Genomic DNA, 14921 nt, shown 5'->3' with positions numbered 1-14921 from the left:
ATAGAAAAACTATTGTAATCCACACATTCATTGCCAGTATAATTGAATATGGTGGCTGTGAGTAAAGGTCCTCTGGAGAGCTGTCTTAAAATTAAGCTTAATATTAAAGATTATTTTCAATGTTACCAAACAAAGGTAGTCGACCCCAGAGACATGCGTTTTTGTGCCCTGTATACAGACTCCTTGGGCATATTAAAATCGGGCCCAAGGACATCCATTTTTCTGTTGATCTGAAACTTTGACACTATAAACATAACATTTATTCATGGAGAAAGTAGCTGAAGTGATCAGGGAAGTTTAGAACGTGAAGTACTAACTAGATCTATTTACAATTAGAGGTTTTCTCGCTACACCTTTAATCATACCTTCTTCCTCATCCTACTCATGCTTGAATGAACCTGGACTTCAGAGCTATTTGTGACACATGATTATGTGTATATTTTTAAACAATAGCCCAAAGGTTAATAATAAGTCACAAACATCTTAAATAGTTTCGTGTTTCTATAGAAGGAAGCTTTAACTCTGAACTAAGTAAAAACCCTCTAGTGTGCCACTCTCCCCTCCTCAAAGATGCTGAAGCAGCCTTGAGAAGAATAGGGAGCTCTGGGTTTGGGAATTAGAGAACCTGTGTCTTGTCTTGTGACCTCCACTTATAAGCTATGTGACCTTTCACAAAGCCATATTCCTCCCTCAAGCTCAGAGTCCTAGCCTTAAAGTGAGGATAATAGAAACCCAGAGATGAAGAGATTAGTAAGATGGGCTCCTGGCCCTCAGTGGCCCTGTGTATGGTTTAGTGTGTGTAGTGGGTGTATTGTTAGCAACTACTTCCTTTATTTACTTTAACCCCCAATCAATCAATCAATCAGCCAATCATTTCTCTCTCTCTCTCTCTCTCTCTCTCTCTCTCTCTCTCACACACACACACACACACACACACACACACACACACACACCAGTCAGATGCTGCCAGATGCTACAAAGGATATTGTGGAAGTGTAAATCATGATCTCTGCTTTCAGACTGTACTTTGGGGGTATAATTATAAGTCTCATCTGAGTTTATTTTCCAGTGCTTCTATGTCTGCTTTCAGCCAGCTTTGCCAGCACGAAGGCATGGTTATATCAGAATGAAAAGAGGTGCCTCCACCTTGTGGCTGGGTCTTCTTTAGCTGGTTCCTGGCAAAGCCCTGCTATTTCTAAGCTTACTTCTCATGGCAAGTAGAAGAAGACTGTGTTGTTTTTACTTTCATATACTTTTTCACCTTTATATTGTAACAGGTATTACGAACTTCTTTTTAGCCCTTGTTCTCACAGAATTCAAGGTTATCCTTGGCCGAAATGTAGTAGGTAACATTTATTCATTCACTTAAGAAATGTTAATGAATCTCTTATCCTGTGCTAGTCACCTTAGTCAACAGTGGAAAAACAATCTTGAACACAGAACTGCCCTCAAAGTGTTCTGACCCCAAAGCACCCTCTCTGTCAAACTCCCACACACCCTCAACTCCCTCAAGGACTCTCCTTCTCCCATTAATCATTTTATACCTTACACAGTAATAATTTTTATCCTCACTACAAGTAAACTTTTATTATCTATTGTTTTTAAGGCAGTGTGTTGCTATTACTAGGTGGTACAAAGATATAATCCCTCTTTCCAGGAGTTTATAATTTAGTAGGTGCACAAGTGGTGGGGGGAGGAATGAATACACAAATGACTAGAATAAGAGGCAGGGGTGCAGTAACGGCTGTAAGAGAGGCATGGCCAGCGTGCAGTGGATGCCCAGACAAAGGAGGTGACATCTCCCCCCGGAGGGACCAGAGACAGCTTCATGGAGGAGTTGAGTGGAGCCTTGAAGAATGGGTACAATTACAAGATAAGGCTGGAGGAGTTGGGGAGAATGGCAAGAAAAACTAGCAAAGGTGATGGCAAGATAAAAAATGCAGGGATGGGAGCACCCAATGAAGAGTGGAGGAATGAGAAGCCGGCCAGATTAAACCCAAGAGAGTGGCAGGGATGAGCTGCAAGGTTGGGGGCACAAGGTCCCGGACGATCTTCACATGGTGTCGAGGAGTCTGGATGCTGTTCAAGAAGTTTGGAGGAGGAGCGTAGGTGTTTGAAGAGGAGAGAGACCAAAGCAGAGGCGAGCTTCAAAACATGATTATGGCAGCCATATGGACCGAAAGAGGGAGAAGAGAGGAATGGTGAATGGAAAATGGAAGCAAGAGAAATGGGAAATGAATGACAGGCTGGAGACAGAGTGGGAGTAGGATTGATGGGACTTGGAGGCTGACTAGATGCAAAGGCAAGTCTGAAATCTTTGGCAATTTTAAAAAGCACATTCAACTCAGTAACCCTGATGCCACTTCTCTTTCTATAACAGTATCTGAAGAGACTATCTGTATAAAAATGAAATATTAAAACAAATAGGGACTTCCCTGGCAGTCCAGTGGTTAGGACTCTGCACTCCCAGTGCAGGGGGCCCAGGTTCCGTCCCTGGTCAGGGAACTAGATCCCACATGCCACAACTAAGAGCCTGCGTGCCTCAACTAAAAGATCCCGCATGCAGCAATGAAGGTGCCATGTGCCGCAACTAAAACCCAGAGCAGCCAAACAAATAAATAAATATATTTTTAAAAAATGGTCCACATCAAAAAAAACCTTAAAAATAATAAATAAATAAAGGCTTCCAAAAATAGCTTCTCCAGTACGGGCAAGGTTACCACCACCTGATTTTTATGTCTTGTTCTTAAATTATTTTCTTAATTAAAGCCTTCATCTTAGTTCATTCAGGCTGCTATAACAAAATACCACTGACTGAGTGGCTTATAAACAACAGAAATGGATTTCTCATAGTCCTGGAGGCCAGAAGTCCAAGATCAAGGCACCAGCAGATTTGATGTCTTATGAGGGCCCACTTCCTGGTCCTGTGTCCTCACAAGGTGGAAGGGACAAGGGAGCTCTCTGATCTCTTTTCATAAGGGCACTAATCCCATTCATGAAGGCTCTGCCCTTTTGGCCTAATGACCTCCCAAAGGCCCTGCCTCCAAATAGCATCTCCTGGGAGGTTAGGATCTCAAATGTGTATTTGGGGGGCCGGGATACAAACATTCAGACCACAGCAGCCTTCATATGTCATACTCATTCGTTGTTTTAAAATCTGTGCCCATCCCACCTCAGTGTTGGTGCTTCTTTTGTTCTACTTTCCCTCAGATCCATTCTCTTTCCTCCTCTCCCTATTCTGTATCCTGGGGGACTGATCGTTATGTCTGCATCACCCGCACTCTCTTGCGCCCTGGTTTCCTGTTGGATTAGGCTGATGATTAGCACTAGTAGGAGATCAGAGGGCAGGAAGAGAGAAAAGTGTGTTCGTTTTCTATTCCTGCTATAACAAATTACCACAAACTTAGTGGCTTAAAACAGCACAAATTTATTATCTTACAGTTCTAGAGGTCATAATTCCAAGTCAGTTTCAGTGGGTTAAAATCAAATTGTCTTACCAGCAGGTCTAGTTCCTTCTGTAGGATCTAGGTGAGAATCCGTTTCCCTGCCTTTTCCAGCTCCTGGAGCCACCTACATTCCTTGGCTTGTGGCCCCTTCCTCCATCTTCAATGCCATCAGCAGAGCATCTTCCCTCACGTCTGACCTCTGTCCTGAAATCTCTCTCTCAGACTTTGACCCTTGTGATTACATTGTGCCCACTCAGAGAAGCAGGAGAACCTTCCCGTCTCAAGATCCTTAACTTACACCTGCAAAGTCCCTTTTGCCATGTAGGGTAACATATTCACAGATTCCAGGGCCTAGATGTGGATGTCTTTTGCGGGGACGTGATTCTGTCTGCCACAGAGAGGTTGGCGCATTTCTGACCCCTTTTGCTCCCTGCCTCAGTGCTCTGGGCCAGCAGTGCTCCTTCCTTGACAACTACAGCTCCAGTCAGGTGGCCCGTCTTTCACGGTTCGAGCTCTCACTAGGCCCCTGTTACTTTCTATCCTCCCCTGGGGTCTTCCAGACCAGAGATGGTAATGGCATCTGCCATACTTATTTAGTGCCTCAACAGCCCTCTTTGGTTGTCTTAACCCTGCCCACACCTCTGAAGTAGTCCCACCATTAAATTATCTTCAAAATCCCAGCTGACTGATACATCCATCTGGGTATACCTTTCACTATAATTCACACTGTTAACATCAGGTCTGGAACTGATGTGCGTGTGCGCGCACACACACACACACACACACAAAGTAAATGCAAAGGCAGTTTGCAAGTAGGTCAGCTTCAGCAAAACAAGGAGTGGTTATCACGTGCCTATATAGCAGTCATCGCACAAAGACCAACGCTTGCATCTGGAAAATAAATCTATCTGATTAGATAAGTATGCAGAATAATAATCCCTCATTTTCTCTCAATTACATCCAGGGAAGGAAAATCACAGCCTACATCGGTCCACAATGGAAACTTTTCTTTTTGATTTGCTTTTGTTTATTTTTCAATCAACTAGGGAAACTGACTTCATGACCTCACGTAAGCGATTTCTGAGCAAATGAATAAGCCACTAGCTGAGCTGCCAATGATAGCTTTCTATTCTTGCTCAGGCGGATGATTTTAAGATATTTCTCCAGTCTCCTCTTCTTGCCTGAGCAGTCAAACCAACATATGAAAGTGGAATGGTTGTGCTTATTTTTCCCTTCATAGAAAATATTTTGCTTCAACCAGCTTGTCTTTAAAATCTTCTTCTTTGTATTTCTGTCTGTTGCCACACTTGCAGTTATCTCTCTGTCCTGGTTTAGGGTTTGGATCATCTGCCCAGCATTCAAGGAGGTTCTTTTTCTAAGAACTATTTATCAAAATCATAGAATTAAAAAACAGCATTAACACCCTATAAGAATTCCTAAAAGGCAGCACTTTTGGGGACTTTAACCTCTCAGTGATATTTTCAGAAAATTGTTTGCCTTATTTCTCCATTAAATACATTTTCAGCAGCTCAGCGGCTTCTCTCCTAGATTCATTGTGAAGAACTTACCACTGTGTTTCATTTTTTTCTCTCTTCTACCATTATGATGACAATGGTGGTGATAATGATAACTACTACAATTAATAATAAAAGATTGTATAATACAGAGTTTACAAGGCACTTACATACACTTTATATTATTTGATCATGGTCAAATCTGGCTGACATATATCATGAAACCAAATTTAAAACTTTTTACACATCTTGCTTAAATTTGGTTTAAACAATAAGGAACATAGAGTCAAAACACAGATTCTGAAAGCTCCTTCTTTCAATTGTTCATCCATCCTTTGAACAAATCTGTATGGGTATTTCCCATGTGACTGAGTCCCTGCCTTTGGAGGGCTTACAGCATTGTGATAGGCAAAGGTCAATAAAGTTGTCCCTTGTTATCTATGGAGGTTGGTCCCAGGATCCCCACAGATACCAAAATACAAGGATGCTCAAGTCCCTTATATAAAATGGCATAGCATTTACATATAAACGACTTATATATAATGTATTTGCAACTATTTTGCATATAAAATATGTTCTCATAATACATGATCATACTTTAAGGCATCTCTAGAGTACTCATAATACCTAATACAGTATAAATGCTATGTAAGTAGTTATAAATACAATATAAATGTTATGTAAATAGTTGCCAGGCATGTCAAATTCAAGTTTTGGTTTTTGGAACTTTCTGGAATTTTAAAAAATATTTTTCATCTATGGTTGGTTGAATCCGTGGATTCAAAACCTGTGGAAATGGAGGGCCAACTTTTAAAGAAATGCTGAGGAAAGGCACCCAACCCAGGACTGATGGGGGATCATAGAAGGCTTCCTAGATGCAGGCATACCTGAGCTTTGCCCTAAGGGATGAGCAGAATTTAGTTATTTGAAGGAGGAAAGGCAGAGTCTAGACAAAGGGAACAGCATCTGCAAAGACACAGAAAGAGAACTGCTCCACCCAGAAAGCATACCTAGAGCAGGGAATGGGGGACCTGAGGAAGGGCACATCAACACCAATTAAAAGCCCTGGAAGAGTGAGATTTAGAAAAAAAGCAATCTAATAAAATTCCCTGTATGAGATTAGTGTTAGTAATATTTGACAAAGAAAAAGGAAAGTTTTGGTGATAAAGATACCAAATTATAATTTAGAGTTGACTTCCACAATTGGGCAACTACATTATCTTGAAATTTCAGATATATTTCCATGTTTTAATTTAGAGGATTTTAAAGGTAAGAATGAGAAATGGAAACTCTTGAACGAAGAGTGCCCCCTGAATCTCCACCACAGCGGCCCCCTGACTTGAGTGAGCAGCCAAGGCACCACCCCTGCCCAAGTCAGAGACGGAACATTTTTTGAGCTGTAACTAAATCTTTTCTAAAGGGAAAAGATTTCCCTACCCACGTCAAGGCGTAAGCCCTCAGAACTCTGCAGCGGCCCATAACTTCTTGTTCCCCTTCCGTTCCCCTCACCTCCATGACCCTTCCAAGCAGGTATGTGCTCGGGTATAACCTTGATTAAGGACTTTTCTGGAAATCCACCAGGGCTCTTTCACACTTCTCTTTGGATGAAGTTTCTTACGAGATGTTGGGATGTTTTCTTTTTAAGTGATTACTGTCTAGAACATAGCATAGAGTCTCAGACAGAGCTCAACATATAAATTAATTGAGGCAAATAAAATCCACATAGTTTCAGTGCTCTCAAATCTGAATTTCAATTTCCAGTGGGGTTAGAAGTTCTCTCTGGAAAAGCCTGCTGACTTGATGGGCTTCTGTGCCTTGCTGAGGCAATCGTGCACAGCAGTTTGTAACCGGAGCCAGGTCCTGTAATAGGCACTTGGATGCCATCTAATTTAATCACCAGTCTCACGGAAGACATGGGAAGGTGAACCAAAGCACTCAGTGTAACCCCTTGGAAAAGAATTTTACTGTAATAGTTATTAAATAATATCTAACGAAGGTTAATTGTGAAAACAGCCATGATATATTAACGGTCATTATCGAGTTGAAAATCAGCCTGTCCTTTGCTCCAGGAGGGCCATTATGGCCCAGGTGTCCTTTCGTCAGAGCACCCAGTGATGATACCTGTGACAGGCAGAAGCAAAGACCCTAATTCTGATTCTGTTTTTCTGATTTTATTCGAACTCAGCCTCCCTTCATCTTTCTCTCGATCCTTTAGCATTTGTTTCCCATAACAATAACATACCTGTCTCTAACAATTTTTGTAGGTCACCTTTACTGAAACTTCATTTGGTCTCCTGTAAGTACTGTTGAAATTGTTATGGTTTGGCTGCAAGTGCCTAAGGCAGTATTTCAAGAAAGCTTTACAGTATATGCTAAGGTGCACAAAAGCTGAACTTTCTGTGTCGTGAAAATGAAGACGGTCGCTATAACTGAAAAGTAAAGCTAACATTCATTTACTCAACCGTGATTAACCGAGGGCCTACTTGTCAGGAATTGTGACAGGTATAGATGACACAAAGGCAGTAGGTGCATTGCTTGCTCGTGAGGGGTCTAGAGTCAGCGGGCGAAACCAGCCTGTAAGGAAAGAATTATGACAAAGCTAACCTGTGACCTCGGACCATTAGCCACACAAATGGTCCACAGCTAAGTCTCTCATGAAACACAGACTAGAGACATCGATCATTGTGTTGGCGTAAAATTCTAAAGGAGCGCAGTTCCTCACACCTAGTTATAATCTAGGATCACTTCAGTCATGTATAATCACGTGAAATAGGTTCTTGTGGTGTGAGGGCAATTAGCTGACTGCAACCAGCCAGGCATGTTTGTGGAGACATCCAAGCAAGCGCTGAGCAGAAACTACCACGACTTGGGGCTGAAGTAAGTCCAGGATTAATATAATCCATATAAAGATTTAGTTGAGCCAAACCAAATACTTTCTATATGACTTTACTACAAAAATGCATACAGTACAGAGTTCAATTTTTTTTTTTCTTACAACTTGAACTATTAACTGCTAAGAAATACTGAAACTTTTGGGAATTCCCTGGCCATCCAGTGGTTAGGACTTGGCACTTTCACTGCCGGGGTCCCGGGCTCGATCCCTGGTCAGGGAACTAAGATCCCACATGCTGCATGGTGCAGCCAAAAAAAAAAAAAAAAATATATATATATATATATATATATATATATATATATACTGAAACTTTTACTTTTACCTGCCTTGGCTTTCCAATAAGAAGAGAGGTTTTGGGCTCCCCTGGTGGCGCAGCGGTTAAGAATCTGCCTGCCAATGCAGGGGACACAGGTTCGAGCCCTGGTCCAGGAAGATCCCACATGCCGCAGAGCAACTAAGCCCGTGCGCCACAACTGCTGAGCCCACGTGCCACAACTACTGAAGCCCGTGCACCTAGAGCCCATGCTCCACAAGAGAAGCCACTGCAATGAGAAGCCCGTGCGCCGCAACGAAGAGGAGTCCCCGCTCGCCGCAACTAGAGAAAGCCGGTGCGCAGCAACAAAGACCCAACGCAGCCAAAAATAAATAAATAAATAAAATAAATTTAAAAGAAGAGAGGTTTTACCTGCAGGGCCTCAAGCAAGTTCGAGGATTTGGTAATAGTTTTGTTAAAGAAAAATCTGCCAAGATGTGAATAGAAATGAGTAGAAATGCAGAACATGTTAGACTGGGCCAAGAAATGGCAGTCTTATCTCACTCCTCCTTGCCCCTGAGACACTGCTGTAAGGTTGTCAGTTTCCCCAAGGGGACCACAGATAAAAGTATTTCTTCCACAGGAAAAAAAAAAGAATGCCTAGGATTCATCTTATGTCCTTTGGTTAGTTTCCTACACGTGACATCTCCTTGATCCACACAAAACAAACACACATTCCTGAATTACCTCTACCTGGTTTGGGTGTGTCTGTCTGTGTCTCTTTCTCTTCCTCTCCCCCACGGTCTCCATTCTCTCTCTCCTCCCCCATCTCTCTCTCAATTCTAACTAGAACTTGATACTTTAAACATTCTCTAAGAACAAGTGGAGGAGATCTTTAAAGTTTCACTTCAGTAATGCAGCTCAATAGAAAATAGCTCCACGGTGTGTGGGAAAAGAAGACTACATCAGAGTCACAACCGGTCTTTTTCTTCATCCCTGAATGGGACGCACATTTGCCACTGGTTCTATCAAATTAACCGCCCCCCCCCCCAAAACAGTTCACTGCAATGTAGGAAAGGGACACTTCAACTGGCTGCAGCTGGGCAGCCGTATGGAGGTCGGAAGGTAAAGAGAACCTCTTCTCACTCTGACAAACCCGTCTTATTCATCGGATGCTAAGAGAATGAAAGTGAAAGGAATCACATCCCAAATTTATTTATGGAGCTTCCTGTAAAATGACTCTATATAAGGCTGATATTGGAATGAAAATGGAAAGTAAACCTTTTTACCATTTATGTCATTTCACAAGGAGAGATGGGAGTCTTGAGGCTGGGCCTGGACCGAGTTTGTTACCACTGACACTAGATCCAAATGAGTTGACCCACTTTTGCAATCTGCCCAGAACACCTGTAAGGTTCAGATCTATGACTGTGGCAGCATTTCCATCTCATTGCCTGACCAGCGTCCCACCTCAAAATTTTTTTTCTGAATTTGGTAAGATTTTGGACTGTTCCCAAACTTCCATTGCTCCCAGTGAGGCAGGAAGACTGTCTCCACTGGCACCCTGGAACGGACAGGGGCTTGGGAGAAAGTCTTAGACAAGGGACCCTCGATTCAGCCAGCATCAGAGTTGTTTTCTTCTCCTTCCGAGGGGACCTCACATGGAAAGCTGCCAAGCCAAGATGTCAGCTCAGGCTCCCAGGAACCCAATAAAAATAACATCCCTAACTCTTCCTGGAGCCAAATCCTGAAAATCCCACACCAGAGACGTCAGTCCAGCCCCTGTGCAGCCCCTGAACCCCTCTGCTTCTCAACCTCCCACACAATCTCCCAACCCACCATTTCTCTCTCCCCGGCTAATTTTTTCTCTCTTAATTCTCATGGCTCTTAGTAGGGAAAAGGGAAAATAACAAACAGACAAGAGAATGAAAGCATCAGATTTTCTAAGTGTGACTGTTTCTATCACACCACAAGATTCCTTTCGCCTTCCACAGGGTTCTTGTTGAAATGTCAGTCTTGAAACAGAAGTGTCCTCAGGCAGTGCTGTCTTGTCAGGTTTTGAGTTTGGGGTCAAGAGTGCTTATAACCCATTCCCGCATGGTTCTCAAGATGAGCCGTGTGGAAATGCTTCATTCATTCACTCACAAATAGGTACAGTGCACCCCATACAAGATACACAGTCAAATGGGGCCTAGTCCCTGCCCTCATGTGTCCCATGATTTTCTTCCCCACAGTCTCCCAATTTCTCACCTGGATAAACAATGTGACAGCCTCACAACTTCAGCTCCCTTCCTCAGTCTCCCACTTTCTCTCCAGTCCACCCTTCACACTGTCTCAGGGAGATTCCTAAACACCACTCTGCTTCCCTGGTCAGCTTACCCCTTGTTCAAAGTTTTCAGTGCTTTGCTGTCAAATCTCAGGGTCTTGGCATATGCTGTCCTCTCTACTTAGAATGCTTTTCCTCCTCCTTCACCAGGGGCACTCCTACTGATACTTCAAAACTCAGTTGAGATGTCACCACCTCCAGGAAGCTCTCTCTGACTACCAGCCCCACTCTTCTAAGTTAGATGCCCCTCCCTTCTCTTCCCTTAGCACTTTGTGAATACCTTTGTCAGAGCAAAGAGATATTGAATAGTAATTGTCTTATTTACCCACTTTCTCTAACTAGGCTGAGAACATGTTGTAAATAGAAGCTATACCATTTATCTCTCTTTATCTGATCTCCCCAGTAGACTGCCTAGCACATAATCAGTGCTCAGAAATTGTTTGATGAGTGAAGAAGCTCAAAGTTGAGGAGGGAAGACTGAGAAGCATAATTGTGTAATGCGGTGTCATAGATAACATAGCGGGGTGCAGCGATGACTGAGCAGAGGGTTTGCACACTTCTGCCTGAGGAGAAGACAGGGTCTAGGAAGGCATCCCAGGGGAAAAGAGCTTGGGCTGGCCTTGAGGAAGATTGGGAGAGCACCAGGCCTATAGGGAGGAGAAGGCAAGAGAACAGTGGCACATGGAAGGCCCTACCTGCCTCAGTCAGCATGATGCATCTGGGGAGATCTCCCTTAGAAGAATGATACTGGTGACGATGAGAAGACATTGGTGGGAGAGTATTGGAATAATCCAGGTAAAGGCCTGAATTGAGCTAGGAGCTCAGCAGGACCCCCAGGTTTCTGGCCTGGGTAAATAAATGGTGGTGCTATCACCCAGGGTTAGGAATTGAGAGGACAAACTATTTTGGGAGAAAGAAACACCCGGTCTGCTGGTGTTGAGCTGGAGCGGCCTGCCGGACATCGAGGTGAAGATGTTTAGTAATCAGTCGGGTATGTGAGTCTGAAGAGAGTAGCTGGGAATGAAGACTCTATTATAACAACTTCATCGGAACTTTTGTTTTTATCTCTACAATTTGATACTGTGCCTTGAGGTTTCAGTGAGGACTGCTGGGAGAGGGATAATTGGTCCCTCTTCTGCTACTGCCTTGGATATGTGGCCTCAGGCTAGCTGCTGGACCTCAGGCTGTGCCCGTTGCCTCCTGGGAAAGGTGACAGTTAGGGAGACCTGAAGAAAAATGGTGCAAACATTGGCCCTACAACTAATTAATTTAGTCTTGTCTTTTGTGATTCTTCTATGGAATGTGGAGTTCGTAACAGTGAGGCCAACCTCTTCCACTGCCTTAAAAGAGTACTTCCAAAGGCCACCGAGTACACAAAGGGGGAAGTCTTTACCTTCATTACATTGGGATCCTTGCCCCTTAGGGAGTCCTTTTTAGGTGGAGATGTCACTTCCTTGCTACAATAAACTTGTTTGTTCTGCCCCCACCCCCCTTTGGGGGAAGGGGCTTATTTTGATGCCCTTTTGCCATTGTGACAGCAAATTTTTGTTCCTGTTCTTGCCCAGCCTGAAGCATCAACCTAGATATTGCTCCCCTGTAGGGAGTTTATTTGCAATTCTGTCTGCATTATGGAGTTTAGGCTGAGATCTGCTTTGTTTCAGGAACCCAACTAAAACAGCATTTTTGCAAAGCAACTTATTGTGCTTTTCCTGGCTAATTTGTCTTAAGTGACTTGCACTGATATCAAACATATTTTAATTCAAAGGTTCCTGGCAGTAATGGTGCTGTGGGAGTTACATGAGGTGCTCATGGTTGAACCTCTTTTATTCCAAATATCTATTCACAAAGGCTAAACAGGAACTGCTAATGGAACCCAGGCACTTCCAGCAATTCAAGAGGGATTGGTATTTAACCAAACAGTTTCTGGCAATCAGGTGTGAGCATGGCAAAGATTTAGCAAGGGCATTACTCATGTGTGGAGAATGGAGTCATTTTTAATTCAAAGGACTGTGATAGAAAATTCATCATCAAACTTGAATATCAACCAACCACTGTTTACAAAGAAAGCAATAGCATAATAGCACCCAGGAAAATTTAAATGATACATAACAAAAATTCTCAGAGAAACCCAAAAACAAATCATTCCATCCAACACTTTGAATTAGATGCCTGCCTAATGTGTTCAATGAAAAAGCCTTAAAATATTTACTTCTTGATTCAAAGCAAAGATGCCAGCTTACTTTGAATTGCAGTATCAAACATATTCCCTAATTTTTTAAGAAAATCCTAAATAGTTCAACTGTGGCCTCTGCCATACTGGCTAAATATAAGTGACATATCATCACAACCTCCATGGTTTAATATTTGAGTTTCTATAAAGATAAATAAAGTTTGGTGGTCAGATTCAGGATGTAGCCAGGGATTAGCCTCTTCTAAGAAGCAGCAGGCTGCAACCAAATTGTTCAGTTGCTCTCTGGAAACTGGTCATCTACGGCTGCTTCTCTAATCTGTTGGAAATGCAACTTGAATAAAACCATCTTTAGCTGACTTGATGTCTCTTTAATTAACAGGTAGGAGATCAGATCATTGAAATCAATGGGGAGAGCACCAGAGACATGACACACGCCAGAGCAATAGAGCTCATCAAATCTGGAGGAAGAAGGGTCAGGCTACTGCTGAAGCGCGGGACGGGGCAGGTCCCAGAGTATGGTACGTTTCACGTTTTGATTCACCTTTTTTCTGTTTCTTCTGTGTACTGTAAATGCCTGTGCTTATTTATAAAACTACATCAGTTCCCTAATTCTACCTAAATATATATTTAGTGATCAATAGCTATAGGTATATACACATGTGTATATTTAAGCACAGGCATATATTTCTGTGAGCTCTTTCTTTTGCTCCCTTATTTAGGTAATGTTGAAAATAGCAAATGTAGGACCTTCAAGGCATCTCTGAGTGTGCTGGGAGTTCTTGCCACATTCCTATATTAGAACTTTTGTAATTTGACTGATAGTCCTTTGTTCATTTGAGTCCACAGTAATCTATCAATTATTTCCTAAAATGGCTCGTGCATCAGACTGTCCCGTGAGATGTGTAACCGGGGCCAGGGGACAAGCAAGACCAAATCTTCAAGGTGTGAAGATTAAAACATAAACTTCAGTTCATGCAATGGTTGCATTGCCTTGGCATTTAGGGTTATCCCAAAAATTCACTCCTGTGTTGTATATCTAGATGCTTCTGAGGAAGGCTTTAAAATGCATTTTAATTCATAGGTTTGCCTTCAGAAGTCTTTAATGGTGTTATTTCCCAGCAGCCCATTTAAGGCAAGGCTGACATCATTACCCTAGCATATCAGAAAGCGCTGCGTGGTCTTTACATGAAAAGCAGAGAAACCTGAGCTGGTCTTTAATTAATCACAGGGAGTAACAGAGACAGACACAGACAGACAGGTATCAGTACAGAGGTAGCGCAGATAATACCTGTCCAGATTAGGGAAATAGGATCTAACTGCTGATCGAATGAGTAGTTCAAATTGTTTGTTGATCTAGATAAATTTGATTTTCATTTTCACCTTTCCATTCCCCAAAATCTAAATAGTACTTTTTCCTCTCAAATTATGCTTTCTGCCTAAGTTACCTAATAATTGACTGAACACTTCCTTATTAGCAGGACAGATATAACCCTGCATTCAGTTGAAATATCTGAATTCAATGGCCCTTAAATACTTTGTTTCCAGGGTCTTGAACACACCCAAAGCCTACAGGAGGGGCTGGTAAGCCCTCACATTAAAAGTAGGACACCATTCAGAAATTTCTGTAGGGTTGGCTGTATGCCCAAGGAAATATTTCATAGCTTCCCATCCTTAATACTTGGATCTAATTAAATAATTTTAATTATTAATATTAGCAATAAGCACAGGCCTGAGCCTGTGTAATGGCACTGGCATTCATCCCTTTGTAAAGAATCTGAACTCTTGAAATAGAATAGCTTTTTGCACCCTAGAGCACATAAAGGGATTCAGTAATATGAAACTGACCTGTGAGATTCTATCACTTCTGAAAAAGATCTCGTTTTAAAGGTGTGTTTCACTCCATGACAAGACCTGTTATCTACATCCAGGGGTTCTCATAGCGTTAATGCTGTTCTTATTGTTCTAACAAATTAATCTTTAAAATTAACCTGAACAACACGGCTCTCCAGAGTTTTCTATTCTTTTTGTAGAATCACTATTTGGTCCCTACTCTGAGCACCCACCACACCTGCTGCCGCTCTGTAGAGAGCAATTAGAATAGTCTGCCAACCAGCGTGGCGTAACTCAGACTGTAATGCATGAGCATGAAGCTGCCTCAAGGCAAAAAAATAAAAACATGTTTTTGAACAGCACAAAAATTCAAGATCATGTTGACGTTATCCCATTAATTCTGAATGTCGTCTGAAAATATCTAGTTAAGGTTAAATTCCAAAATTAACCAACACAGAGAGTTTGATA

The 14921-nt window shown here is 42.3% G+C and overlaps 1 protein-coding gene across 5 annotated transcripts in view; it reads left to right on the top strand.

Annotated features, from left to right (window-relative positions):
- The window catches only part of MAGI2 (membrane associated guanylate kinase, WW and PDZ domain containing 2), a 1327276-nt gene that overhangs the window by 1250719 nt on the left and 61636 nt on the right, over positions 1-14921 (top strand). For all 5 annotated transcript variants that reach the window (XM_061198469.1, XM_061198467.1, XM_061198466.1 and 2 more), the window contains one exon: positions 13003-13141. In XM_061198469.1, the coding sequence (XP_061054452.1) occupies positions 13003-13141 (139 nt within the window). The remainder of the gene's footprint in view (positions 1-13002; positions 13142-14921) is intronic.

The sequence above is a fragment of the Eubalaena glacialis genome, chromosome 8 (assembly GCF_028564815.1).
Source record: "Eubalaena glacialis isolate mEubGla1 chromosome 8, mEubGla1.1.hap2.+ XY, whole genome shotgun sequence".
Taxonomy (NCBI): domain Eukaryota; kingdom Metazoa; phylum Chordata; class Mammalia; order Artiodactyla; family Balaenidae; genus Eubalaena; species Eubalaena glacialis.
This window is presented reverse-complemented; position numbering and strand designations above follow the sequence as displayed.